Source organism: Cherax quadricarinatus, chromosome 25 (assembly GCF_038502225.1).
Source record: "Cherax quadricarinatus isolate ZL_2023a chromosome 25, ASM3850222v1, whole genome shotgun sequence".
Classification (NCBI taxonomy): Eukaryota; Metazoa; Arthropoda; class Malacostraca; order Decapoda; family Parastacidae; genus Cherax; species Cherax quadricarinatus.
The window spans coordinates 2,291,858-2,306,112 of NC_091316.1; the positions used below are offsets into that span (position 1 = coordinate 2,291,858).

A 14,255-nucleotide genomic window follows, 5' to 3' on the forward strand; every position below is an offset into this window, starting at 1 on the left:
GGGGGATCAAGCCTCCACTACTCAAGAAACAGTCTTGTATCCTGCTATGATCTTACAAGTGGTTATCATATACACTACCAATTCATATTTTATAGCATGTTCTTAGGCTTTTTCTTCTTTTATCACATGCTTTTTTTTGGCAGACACATTAAATTAGTGTTGCAAATTCCAGTTTTGACCAACCTTATGTTGGTCAACTTCTACACATCTGAAGTTTACTGGGAAGTCTTCCAGTGTTGCATATGAGTGTATCACTACTGCCACTCCATTTGTTTAATTTATCCCTGTCTTCTTGTAGGGATTTAGTCATTTTTATTATTTGATTTGCACAGGATTTTTGCATCAACAGCAAAAATGTTTATATGGTTTTGTAAGTCTTCATGATAAGTCATTCACATAAATCAGAAATATTATCGAAGTAAAAGTAGATCCTTGTGGGACTCAGATGATGACTTTTTACCTTGAATTTTTTCTTATAACTCCTTGTATCTCAAACTGAAAATCTCCCATCCATTGTAAAACTTTAAATTCCTCCTATATTTATGATTTCTAAATTAGCCTTTGATGAGGCACTCTATATATGTAGAGTACAGCTACAGTATATCTATATTTTTACTAAAATTAGCCATTTCCTACCAAGATAGGGTGACCCAAAGAAGGAAGCACATTCACCATCATTCCTTCAATGGTTTTCTTGTCAGAAGTGTGTGGACATTACAATTCAAATAACTCTGAACCACATCCCATCCCCCATTGTTTGGAGGGTCATTTAAAATGTGATGCATGCACACTTCATGCACACAGTACGTATATACATGTCCCTACCCACTCCTTCATTCCACCTATATATATACCCTCTTGGTCATCCTCTTCAGCTCCATCCTCTCTAAATATCTAAGCCCTTGCAACAACACATCTTGGCCTTCTGAATTATTCCTTTGGTAACCGCACCTGTCATCTAATTTCTATGCTTCAAATTTACTACATAATATTCACAACACACACTGCTCTCAAATATGACAGTTCTACTGCCTCTAGCCTACTTCTCTGTCTACTGATCCTATTAATAAAAAAAAAAAATGATCTATGGTAGCTTTCAAGGCTATATTCATCAGAATATTAAAAAAGAAATGACAGACAATCAAACATTCTTTATTCCTGTCAATAAGATAATTTCAATCTTTAACATGAGAAAATAATTTGGTAAATTTATGTCTGAAATATTTACTACAGGTACTTAAGAATTTTGTAAGTACAGTATAGCAAGTACGGTATATATTTTGGTTAAGAGTCAGGTGGGTTATTTACTTACCATATGTCAAACATAATATATAATAACTTTACTGACTGAAATAAATGTGTGCATTTATCTGTCACTTTATTTGTAAACTGTACTGTAAATTAATATAGCATCATGCAGAGTACTGCAAAGAGTAATTTGAACATAACCACTGGATTTTTATGAGCTACAGTCTGTTGTCATTAAAATCAGTGGAAAGTTTTAGGGTTGTCATCTGATGTGACTATCATTTTCATTACTTTATCTTGAGTCACATTAGTTTGGCCATTTAAAGTCAGGGCAGATCAAGTCTTGCATATAATGTATACTGAATGTATTCATCTCTTTTCTTGTATTTTGCCACTGCAATACATATCCAATAATTAAGCACTTATGAAGCTTATGTTTTTCTGTAATGACCTGCTTATTCATTATGCAACAAATATCTGAAACATCAACACATTTTAACATCAATTTCTTCAATATCACAATAAGAGAACCAGATATGTAATGCTACAATAAAGAAAGTTTTAAAAATCTTCCACAATAACTCACTGAACCAGAAATAAAATGTTCCTGTAAAATATTTAAACCCTTGTTTTCTGCAATCCAAGTGCAATGCACTCTACTGCATTTATATGAATACAAAATATGTCAAGGGAAAGATTTTTTAACAAAAAATAATCATGCTATGTGTGAAAAGAAAGTATATACTGTACTGTAATATAATAACATTTCAAAGCACATCAAATCTTTTCTAAAGCTCTCCTCGTTCCTTCCTCAGCCTGTTATCAAGGTCAGCCAACTGACTGAGGAACCCATCATTAGGGTATATGGCCCTGTTTTTACGAAGAGTTTGTATTGCCTCCACAGCTGACATGTGTTTTTTCAACATTAGATATGAAGCAGCAATTGTTGCTGAGCGTGAAATGCCCATAAAACAGTGGACCAACACTTTTCCTATAAAAGAAGAAAAATGACATATGCTTGTTTTATTATGTACACAAATTTGAGATTTACAAAATGATTACACTTGTTTATATATATATATATACATGTATATATACACGTGTGTGTGTGTGTGTGTGTGTGTGTGTGTGTGCAACTTGTTTTTATACTGTACAGTACCAACTAACATTTACTGATCAACTTCTGTTATAAAGCAGCACAAAATCTATCCACATGAAAATGCTGCATTTTTAATATTACAGGTTGAGCATCCCTTATTCAAAATGCTTGGGGCCAGAAGTGTCTTGGATTTAAGAATTTTTTGGATTTTGGAATATACAGTAGTTCCCCCAGTATCCACAGGGGATACATTCCAAGACCTAATGGGGGTACCTGAAACCGTGGATAGTAGCGAACCCAATACTATATAAGTCATTTTTCGTTCACATACATACCTATGATAGTTTAAATGATAAATTAAGCAAAATAAATCTAGAATTAGCGCTTTTTCACTGATGGGAAGCATTTCACAGCTTCTCTTAGCCTTGAAAAACTGCCAGCATCACTACTCTTGTGCTTTGGAGCCATTATTAAACAAAATTAAGGTTATTTTTGGGCCACGGTAAACCATGGATAACTAAAACCGCAGATGCCGAATCCGTGGATACAGAAGTCTTACTGTAATGAGATAGCTTGGAGATGAGACCCCAAGTCTAAACATAATATCCATTTATATTTCATATACAACTTATACAAATAGCCTTGAAAGTAGTTTTATACAATACTGTATTAACAAAAACAATATTTTTAATAACAAAAGTAACACAGCAGCATTGGCAGAATACCTGCATCAGCTGTTAAAAAAATGACACCAAACAATGGCAAGCTTTCAGTTTCCACCTACAATGCTGTGTTTTGATTAAAAGGCCTGTACACTGTATTTTTTCCTATCATTGTTACTCACAGGTGTATCTGCAGATTTTTTTTTTTATATTTTCAACAATATCTTTGCACTACACAGCAGAGAATAAGCACCAAACACATGGTAATCATAGTGAGTAATGTATGTAAATCAAGCAGTGATAAATGGTGATAAAGTGGCACCAACAGAGCGTCAAGGTATGCAAGGTCATATGTCACAATTGTCTGGGTATGCAAAGATCTCTGCAATGTGGGGGGGACCTCCTCCAGAGCCAACCGAGATTTTCCACCAATGGCGTTACGTTGGCACTTGAAAAGTTTCGGATTTCAGAGCTTTTTGAATTATGGAATTTTGGATAAGAGATACTTAACCTGCATTATTATAATCATGGGTAACTGGTAAATATGCATGTGTTTTAAGACACCTGGAGGATGGAAAGTAACCAGGATTGATACAAGGAAAAGGATTGTAGCTCTAATTCCCTGGATCTAAAACCCTTTGCCAGCATCAAGGCACCATCCCATCTGAAGGGTCAAAAAATTAGCGTAATTTTTTTTATGTGACATTACTTCTTAACACTAAATACTTCTTTATAGCATAGAGGATTACAACTCTTACTCACCCCCACTTGACAGAGCATCATCTATGAATTGGGAGCTATTATCAAAAAACTGGGCTATATTTGCTGATGGTATATCTAGCAGCTTGATACCCATGTACTTGATGCCAACATCTTTATAAAATTCAGCATCAGTGTCCACAGTGGCAAATTTATTACCCTGTGCAGCATTCAAGACGTGTGTTATGCCAATCATCTTCAGATAATCTTTGTTCTTTGCTGCTGCACTGAAAAGCCATACACAAGTTATTAAAAAATCACTTACAAGCATAAAAGAAGATTTATGAGGATAGAGTTTACAATCTTGATACACTGCTATAGTACTGTAAAAATACAGTGACTATATATATGTACCACTTACTGATCTGGAAAAAGTTTAAATGCCTTATTATACTGTGCAAGTTTTTAAATCAGTTTTACTCCTGGTTTAAGTTTACCTGAAATATACATACTACTGTAATTATATATAAAGTAAATGGTTAAAAGCTAACTAGTTTTCCTGAGTCCCTTCATAAATGTTACCTTGTCCACACTCAAACAGCATGGCAAGTCCCAAAAATGACTTGCTTCCACTCATTCCAATCAAACACACTCACACAAGCTTGTTGGATTTTCAAGCCCCTAGCACTCAAAACTTCCTTTTACCCTCTTTTTTTTTTTTTCTCCAACCCTTCCTGACATGGCCACTACTTCTCCTTCTGTTAATACCAGGAATAAAAATAAGTATAAAAATGTTTGCAAATGATGAAAACACTATGGAAAATCAGTATCATAATAAAAATTACTAAATCCCAACAAGAAAATTTTGATAAACTGAGTGAATGGAATGACAGATGATGGAATTTAATGAAGATAAGTGCCTTGTAAAAGAAATGGGAAAATGTGATAAAAGGCCAAATGTAGAGCATAATTATAGAAATTATAGACAAAACATTTCTTACTGGAAGATCACATAAATGTAGTGGTGGTGGTAGTGTGGTTTCTGCATCTAAAAAATATGAGTAAGAAAGTCTAAAGCTATTATAGCTGCAAAAAAGTAAATAATGCCTACTTTGGATGAAAAAAAGGACATGGTAGGCACTGGAAGGGGTAGGAAGAGAAGAGAGGGAAAGGAAAGAATACCTGAGGATACGAATCTATAAACTTTTTTTTGCTCCTGGGGTGCATGATTATGGACTTGTGTATTAATGCAGTTGCCTAGCTTCATCCTTAAAATATCTTTAATTAGATTTTTTTAAACTACCGAATATCTTCAATACAGTATAAACTATGCGTGTATTCTTATTCTCATGTACTACACATGTCTCACTGTCTAGTAATTATAAGTCAGTTTTCAGGCTGTCTGAAATGATTTGCATAACAAGGGGCTTTCTATAAAGTAGTTTGTACATCTCAATTACCTTAACTGTAAACTGTGTAGTATACACAAATAACCCGCACACAGAAGAGAGGAGCTTACGACAACGTTTCGGTCCGACTTGGACCATGACGTCTTTGCTCTGTGGCCTCATGACTCCAGTCTCTTCCAACCTTTTCTTGAAGCTCTTAATAATCTTGCCCCTTCCATCAAGTTTAAAGCTCAATGGGAATCTAATTCCTTGCTTCCTTTCCTTGATGTCCATGTCCACCGCTCAGATACAGGTTTTTCCTTTTCCATTTACCGCAAACCTATGCACAGTGGCATGTACATTCACTACTTTTCATATCATGCTTCACCTGTCAAGAAAAGTGTTCTTATCTCCCTCTTTCTCCATGCCTTCCGCATCTGTGATCCTCAGTTCCTTGCAGCAGAAATTTCCACTCTTCATAATTCGTGTTCTCATCTTGGCTACCCTTCCCATTTCACAGACTCTGCCCTCTCACGTGCTAAATGTAATTTCTTCTCTCCCAAACTCTCTACTCCTGGGAACTCTTCCGTCCTCTGCCTTCCCTACATTTCCGGTCTTTCTAATCTCAACAATTCTCTCCGTCCCTGAGACATCAAGCTTACTTTCTGCCAGACTAATACTCTTCGCACTAATCTCGTTCATACCTCTCCTCCCTCTACAGATGTTCCTGGTGTCTACTCTATTTCTTGCTCCTCCTGTCCTTTTCAATACTTTGGAGAAACTGGTCGATCTCTTTCTGACAGACTTAGGGAGCATAAAAATAGTGTTAGGCTTGCCGACACTAATGATGTTCTTTTCTGTCACGTCAGAGATCACAGCCATCCTATTGACTGGTCTTCTGCTAAAACTGTCTTCCCTACTTTCAACTTTAACAGTTGCCGTCTGGTTGAAACCTCCCTACTACACAACTTTCCCTGTATGAATCTTAGTCCTGGCTTCATCTCTGTAGATGCCTTCCTCTCCCACTACATTGTAAAATGCTCCAAACTTCAGAACACCCGCGACTTATCCTGATTCCTCCTTTTTTCTTCTTCTCCCTCTTCCCCTTTCCTCTTTCCCTTTTTCTTCTCTCTTATGGGCTGTCTTTCTTTCTTCTGTCTTGTGTTTCTGTTCCTTCATTATTTATTTCATTACTTCCCCTCCCCCCCACCTCTGTGTTCTTGCTCTCCCTCTGTGGGCACCTAGCTCCCTTGCAGTGCTCCCCTTTCTTTGTATTTGACTGGCTCCTCCTCCTCCTTAATTCCCCACTACCACTACCACTACCACCACCACTACTACTACTACTACCACCACTACCTTTTCCTGCCTATATATACCCATCCTGCTCCACTTCTTGTTAGTGTGACTTTGTAAATGGTCCAAGTTGGTCCGAAACGTCGTCGTAAGCTCCTCTCTTCTATGTGCGGGTTATTTGTGTATCGTTCCAGTCACGGTATTGTGCCTTTTTTTGTTATTTATTAACTGTGTAGTATGCCACTTTACAGAAATAAAAGTTGTTAGTCTGTTTGTATGTATGTTTTATATATGTATACGTTTTTAGGTAGTGTCTCTTTTAATTTAGTCCTTGTGGGGACTATAAATGAAAATGTGTAATATTCATGGGTGTAATGATAGCTGTCCAGTCTTTACTTGCTTATATGTAATAATAAAAAAACCTAAGATGTACATTATACTGTAGCTCAATGGAATAAAGTGTGCTCTTTCTAATGAAGGATTTTAGAAAATTGGTTGTGCTGCTTTTTTGCTAATCATCTTCAAAATGGCCTAAAATTCACTGTGAGGTCTGTGAGGGCATTTTTAGTACCATTAGCACAGGAGCTAAAAACATTTGGAGTCTGATATTTTAGGATTGTGACAATGTCCACTTGGGTAGCTGGCTACAATAATGTCATACTAAAATAATGTTTTCCTTTAGAGATACAGGCAGCTGAATTCAAGATTCAATTTTATGTGACAGAATTTTTGCCTACTTTGGCTTCATTCTGTGAAAAAAAGTAAAAGTATGTTAAGTTTTAGGACAGCAATTTTTGAAATCAGCTCCAAAAGTTGTATGGGCATGTATACTTACATAAGTTTTACTTTTCTATATCTGCCACAGCAATAACCTGAACACTGCTGTGTGCTGCAGGTTGGCAAAATTTTCACCTGCCTCCACTCTGAGGGCCTTAGCATTACTACTACTGCATATTTTGAACTAAAACTTTCCCGAAGATAGTATGACATATATGCCAACCTTCGTGTAAAATTTTATCGAAATTATAGATGGTCAGGTGGGGACCCCTGGTCCATTTGACACTGCTTCCCAGAAGCAAACTCATAGATAATGCCATAGTACTGTATGTAGGTTGTGCATCTGTAAGCACAGGTACAGACAAGACATAAAAGAATGTAAACATACAACTTGCTGACCTACAAATTCAAAAATGTAAAACTCATGTATAAATACAGTACTGAAAATATACAGTACAAAAATAAAACATTACTTACAGGTCACCAATGTAGATGCCTGGGTAGCATTCGTCCATGCACACACCAAAGCCAGAAGACATTTTATTTTCATAAGTAGATAATGGATTGTAGACTGGCTGTATCTGTTGAACTGCTGCCAGAATATCCCTGACGGTTGTCTGTTTTTTCTGTTTTGGTGCCTCAGCCATTGTGTTGTCAAATACAATGTACTGTACTGTTCAATAGTTAGTTCACGTCAATCTGTGCCTTACAGTGCTTCATAAGCTAAATTCTTTGATAAAAGATAAATTTTTTAAGTTACTGAAATATTTTCTTGTAATTAACAGATTTTCATGATAACTTTTTTCAACACATTAAGCACAATGAATAACATTAAACTTTTCATGTTAAAAGAGCACATTACTGTACATACTACCACCTTTGAATTTTATTTACCATGCATGAGGATTCATTATTAAGGCAAGACTGAGGTACTGTAGAACAGTGCCTCTCTTAAGTCAAAGAAGTTGGTCTGACCCTAAATGCTAGTCAGAAGTGATAAGGCATTGTTCTATTGTTAGAAATGAAAAATACTTACTGTAGTGTATCAGAGTTTGGTTAATACACTAATATACAGCTAATAGTGATAAGAGATATCAGATAAGAGATACTGACAAAATAATCTGATTAAAAATATATGAGTATCTGAAACATTATGGCCACTATTTATCTAAACTCAACAGAATATATGTATAAATGGGCACAAAAAAAAAAAGCTTCATTGAACAGTAAAAATTTCACACAGTATGTATATGAAATTTTCAAAATTTTCAAAATTATGCTACTGGAATTGCCATTTCATTGTTCTAACTCTTTTGTTTTGATGCCAGATGGATTTCTACTCTATTAAATAAATCTATATAAAAAATTTAATACTATTTACATACAGTGGTACCTTGACTTACGAAGTTAATTTGTTCTGTGACAGAGCTCGTAACTCAGTATGCTAGTATATCAAATCAATTTTCCTCATTGAAATTAAATGAATTGCCGTTAATCCATTCCAGCCCCACCCACCACCTTCACTACTCCACTCACCATCAGCTCTACTTCACCCACCACCCTCACTACTCCACCCACCACCATATCTACTCCATCCACCATTATCACTACTCCACCCACCACTATCACTACTCCACCCACCACTATCACTACTCCACCCACCACTATCAGTACTCCACCCACCACTATCACTACTCCACCCACACTATCAGTACTCCACCTACTGAAGGAGCCTCCATGAGGCAGGTAAATATCACGGAGACCTTTCTTAATGTTTCTGGAGAAACTCTTGAGTGTTGAAATGGAGGTTACCTCTTCCCCGGATTTATATGAGAACCAAACAAGGGACAAGGTGCCTCACTACAATCTGGGATAAGTGTGGGAGTATTATCCTTCCAGTTTTGTCTTGGAAGAGCATGTGGGATGGGACAAAGTACCTGACATTCCTCTGGGTACAGAGTAGGATTTGACTTCAGATACACTGCCAATTAGTGGCAGCGTATCTGAAGCTCGCTTGTAACTTGGATTTTGGCTTGCAACTCAAAGCAAAAAATCGACCGAGCGACGGCTCGTAACTCAGAAAACTCGTAAGTTGGAGCACTCGTAAGTCAAGGTACCACTGTATAAATAATCCCTGACACTCTTTTAATATACATAAGTAACAACTGAACATACTTAACTCCCTTAACACCTAATTATTACTGATATTCCAAATCAGTACAGTACACAATTTTCAGTTTTATACACTACATCTTCAGAATTTTGAATCTTAGTAGCAAATTAAAATGGGGCCATTGAATTAGCCAAAAAAAAAAAATTAAATAAATTAATGTTGGATACTGTATTGACAGAAACAAAACAATGGGACCAGATGAGATATTACCCTGAAATTTAAATAATTGTGCAGAAATAAATGATCTGGATGGGAATAATTCTGTACAGCATTTTATTAAGAAGGAAAAAAAGACAAATAGAAAAAAGGCACACATTGAAAGAATATTAAAAAAAAAAAAGTGATAGGTAAAATCATTTGAATTATAGGCCTATTTCAATAAAAATATTGCAAAAAGCTGAGAAAAATCATTAGGTGATCAAAAACCTGCTATCAGCTAAATTTCTAATCATCAAAATAATGTCCATTGCTCCCTCATGGAGGATACATTCCTATCAGTGGCCCAGAAACCATGAATACCACCAAATAAAGTTTTTATAATTATTACAGTTAAACTTGTCAATACAGTTTTGTTTAACTGTCTCTGTGCATTAACACTGCTGTTTTAAAACACAGTTTTTTTTTATTAATCATTATATTTAATAAATTTAGAGTTGTTCGATTCTGTGTCAATTTCAGGCTTTTAGTAATGGTGTGTTATTTCTCAAAGGAAACTTCACGTTGTTTCTGAACACAGTATAAGTTTTAATTTGGAAATTATCTTGAGCAAATTGGTTTCTGTGCAATAACTAGAGAATGCCATTTCTGATAGGCTGCAAACTCTAAATACTGGCATGCCTTGCTTGGATATTTAATCCTTAAGCTGCCGATGACGTAAATTTACGCCAACTTGGGAAATGTTGTTGACGTAATTTTATGCTAACTGGGAAAATGCCACTGATGTAAATTTATATGAAAATTCTAGAGCCTCCAAAATGGTCCCAACCAGCTTGGTTGGGGCAGCATCAGAGAAAACAGGTCTGTACCACAGGTGCACAGTATAAAAAAAATTCACATGTGGGGCATTGTGGGAGCCAGTAAATGCCATTAATATCTGTTCAGTGTTTACATTTGTTTAGTGTGACTGGACAATAAAGTGAAATATGATATGAAAGCATATATAGTAGCTGTAAAACATACAATCCATAAAAATAATTAGATAACTAGAAAAAATCTTAAAAAGGTTAAAGCACAGCAACTTCCTTCCATAACAGAGCACTGTCACCTTCAAACCTTTATATCTACATAAATAATAATTAGATTTCACTCATTCTTGTCTTACTGCACTTCTAAGACTATGAAAAATAAATCTGGTAAAATCAAATAATTTTATTTTTTCAAGATCACCAGAAATGAGGGCACACTTATTTTAGATCCTTTGGCAGTTTAAGGATTAACTGCATTAGAAATCTGTACTGTTCTCTGTACCATTTTTTTTTTTTTTTGGCATCAAGATTTATAGGGCTAGACTTATGGAATATGGGGATATTTCTCTTGAATGAAAGCACATCTAGATACAATATTATATTCATGAGAAGCTCTAAATACATAAGAGGCCATATAGCATTTAGGGAATGGAAAGTAATCAGGTTTTATCCAAGGGATAGTCCAAATTCTTTGGATCAATAAGGATCAAGGTGCTCATGGTGTGTTGGTATAATCGAGATAAGATTTTATTTGGATTTTAAACCTAGTGAAGGGTTAGCCCCCCAGAATAACCCAGTAAAGTCAGCACATCATCATGGGCCGTTTGTCTTATTTCCATTGAGGTCCTTTATTCTTGTCCCCCAAGATGTGACCCTCCACTAACACCCAGATACCTATCCACTGCTAGATGAACAATATGAGGTGTAAGGAATCATGCCTAACATTTCACTCATGCTGGGGACTGATCTCAGACCTTCAGTGTGTGACCTAAGGATGCTACCAAGCCAAAAGCACCCATGCATCCATACCAAGTCACCTGTGCTGTACCCCAGCACAGGAAAAACCATGAGCATATTTCCTCACACCTGTGTCCCTGTTCACTTAGCAAGATGGTACTAAGGTGTTAGCCCACTGTTGTGGGTCGCATCCTTGGGGATAAAATGAAAAGATTCCAATGATGCACTGATATTACTGGGTTATAAAAGATCCGATGATGCACTGACATTACTAGGTTATAAAAATCCAAACAAAATTTTATCTTATCCCCTTGAAGGTAAATTATATGAAGATTTCCTGTAACCTAGTACAGTACACCAATTACTTAAATAGTATTATTATAATCATAATAAAGCACTAAACCCTTAAGGGCACTTATATAGTAAAAACTGGTCAATGTCATAAAAATAACCAAACAGGTGTGAACATAAGGTTTTAAACAGTTTACTTCCATTATATACAGTTTATCATTAAGTCATAGGATGGTTCAATATACCACAGTCAAAATGTCCTATTCTTGTCACCAAATTCTCTGTTAAGTAAATTCTATTATGTCTCAGACATAATTTACAACTTTAAGAACAGCTTCAAGTTATGTAGAATGTAACTTCGGATTTAACTGCATGTGATTATTTTTGGAAGTGTATTCTTATTTGTATTAGTGTGATGGCTGCTGCTGCTGCTGCTGCACCTTGCACTATATGCAGAAGTTCTTGACCTTCAGACATGGCCTTGGGTTGTATCTAGAACTATATATATATATATAATCCACCTGAGATGTCAAGACAACATCTATTTTTAATCACATTAAAAACTTCAAAATAAAGATATAAAACTTCTAACTGCGATAAAGACTCCTCTCTGTGAGGTCCTTGTTAGAGGTGTAAGGCAGTCGTAATTATAATCCCACAAGACCGGGCTGCACAATGATGTTAAAACTGGTGAGTAAGTTTAGGTTCCCCTCGTTTAATGTTCCCCTCATGCTCTCCTCCCCTCTCTTGCTGCTTTACACACTGCTGCGCCCCCTCACACTCGTTATCACACACAAAGTGGCTGAGGTCGTGCAATAATAACACACCAGCAATGCACGCACATGCTATATTGAAACACTTACTGAGAGGCAAGGTAAAGACGCCTAAATATAGCAGAGGAGAGGATGGCATGAGAGGCGCAAACAACACCAGCTCCCTGGACCAGCCTCGCGCACGCGCCCTCACGTTACATTTATACCACAAAAATAATATTGTATTTAATACAGTCAGTACGAAAAAAAGGGGGGGAAAGAATTAAGTATAAATTGTGAGTTTTTTTTTAAATCGGGAAATGCGTATTAATAGAAATAAATATATAAACTATTCAGGTGATGATTTCTGTAAAGCGTTTATATATGTCGATCAGTGTTTGTATTTTATAGAAACAAAGTTTGTCTTTGTTTTATATTTTGTTATTGTTTTGTTGCTATTATTAATGCTTCCTTTTTTGCCTACTAATGTTTTATTAAATGTAAACTACTTTTTTTTAGTAACGCATAAAGAAATAAAAGGCATATTGTTGCTGTTGTTTTTTAAGGGCTACGACAGCTTGCAAGAAAATTCCATAGGTTTTGTGTTGGAACTTTTGCGTCGATGTTGAAATGAAACATCTCGCTCAACCCTACTTCCTTGAGCATTATTATACATTTTTTTCCTGTTTTCTCTCCCTGGTAGGGTTGTTCCTTATCAAAGAATACTCGTCTTCTTCGAGATGTTTCTTATCTGCAATGACAGCTACTGGCCAGATGGTCAGGCGCCATACTTGAGCTAGTTATAAAAAAAGCCTGCTGCTGTTGATTTATGATGTTTGAGAAGGTGTTCGACTATGCCGGGATTTAAATAAACTTTATTTTTATAAAGAGGAGTACAATACATCATACAATAACAACAACAACTTTTGGGTTCAAGTATTCCTTAGATGGTGGCTTCAGGGTTCATTGGGGACAATAATACGAAATGTCCGAAATGCTCAGGCATGTTAGTGGTTCTCTCTGCATTTAACAATATTAATATGTAAATCACGTGTTGTATACTAAACAAAGAAATAAAAAAAAATTAGCATCCATCAGTCAACTTCCTTCCCCTTCGGTCGACTTTTTTTTCCGGGCACTGCATGGCAGGGTTCGATACGGCGTATGCAGTCAGTGGTCCTATAAATCTCTTCAACAACACCTACAATCGACTTCTGCGCCAGCCGTCGGGTGTGGACGTCTCTCTCTCTCGCATACCAGTGATAAATTCTCCCCGTTCTCTCTGGGATGCTTGTCCTCATCCATTTTGCTCGCTGGGAACTTTACTTTAAAGGACCCCAATGGAAATAAGTCACTCTGTCTGACTTTTTTGGGTTATCCTAGGTTCTCTACACATATGCTGCTATGTATGATAATTCTATGTAACTGTATTTGTGTATACCTGAATAAACTTACTTACTTACTTACTTACTTACTTACTTACTTACTTACAGGAGGGGCACATGTTCATTGATTTACTTTTAGCCAGCTCCAATTTTCTGCTTTGCGGATAATTCTTTAACGGTTTTGATGGGAAGCCGGTTACTAAACTCAGTTGGGATGTAGACGTCTCGCTCTGCTGGGGCTTGGCAAGGTGGTCCATCGGATCTGATTGGAAACTTCAAGTTTCTATTTCTATTTACAAAGAAACTTTTGTTTCTTTTCTTTCGTCGCTCAGCTTTGGGGAACAAATCTTCCCCGAACATCGGGAAGTCGGGTTCGAAATGGCACAAGCTGTCAGTGTAATAATATTGGTGTAGATAAATGGTTCAGAGGACCGACAAGTTGATAAATTAGACACATTTACAACATCTGAATATCTTTAATGAGGAAACGTTTCGCCACACAGTGGCTTCATCAGTCCAATACAAAGCAGAAGGGTGTAAGGAGAGGAGGAGTTTGAGGCAATCAG

General features: G+C 36.3%; 2 protein-coding genes across 7 annotated transcripts in view; both read right to left on the reverse strand.

The window, feature by feature from the left end:
• LOC128690067 (dual specificity protein phosphatase 3-like) overlaps positions 1-12,515 on the reverse strand; it is a 73,173-nt gene extending 60,658 nt beyond the window's left edge. For all 3 annotated transcript variants that reach the window (XR_011392396.1, XM_070088550.1, XM_070088549.1), the window contains exon 1: positions 12,416-12,515. The gene's annotated coding sequence lies outside the window, so the exon portion shown is untranslated. The remainder of the gene's footprint in view (positions 1-12,415) is intronic.
• LOC128690068 (dual specificity protein phosphatase 3) lies at positions 1,137-12,495 on the reverse strand. Of its 4 annotated transcripts, none has more exons than XM_053778634.2 (4): positions 12,380-12,495; positions 7,644-7,896; positions 3,772-3,995; positions 1,137-2,239 (listed from the first exon to the last, which is right to left on the reverse strand). In XM_053778634.2, exons 2-4 carry the CDS (start codon positions 7,811-7,813, stop codon positions 2,037-2,039), a joined length of 597 nt encoding a protein of 198 aa, XP_053634609.1. In that variant the 5' UTR covers positions 7,814-7,896; positions 12,380-12,495; the 3' UTR covers positions 1,137-2,036. The 4 variants fall into 4 exon arrangements, with proteins under 4 accessions (XP_053634609.1, XP_053634610.1, XP_053634607.1 ...); XM_053778635.2 differs by lacking the exon at positions 12,380-12,495 and adding an exon at positions 12,145-12,318; XM_053778632.2 differs by lacking the exon at positions 12,380-12,495 and adding an exon at positions 8,203-8,344.
• Positions 12,516-14,255: the final 1,740 nt, after the last annotated feature.

Coding starts and splice junctions, on each gene's coding strand:
- LOC128690068 (XM_053778634.2), bottom strand. CDS start 7,813: ATGGCTGAGGCACCAAAACAGAAAAAACAGACAACCGTCAGGGATATT. Junction 3,996..7,643: donor GGCATCTACATTGGTGACCT/GTAAGTAATGTT, acceptor ATGGCTTTTCAG/TGCAGCAGCAAAGAACAAAG. Junction 2,240..3,771: donor TGATGCTCTGTCAAGTGGGG/GTGAGTAAGAGT, acceptor CTTCTTTTATAG/GAAAAGTGTTGGTCCACTGT.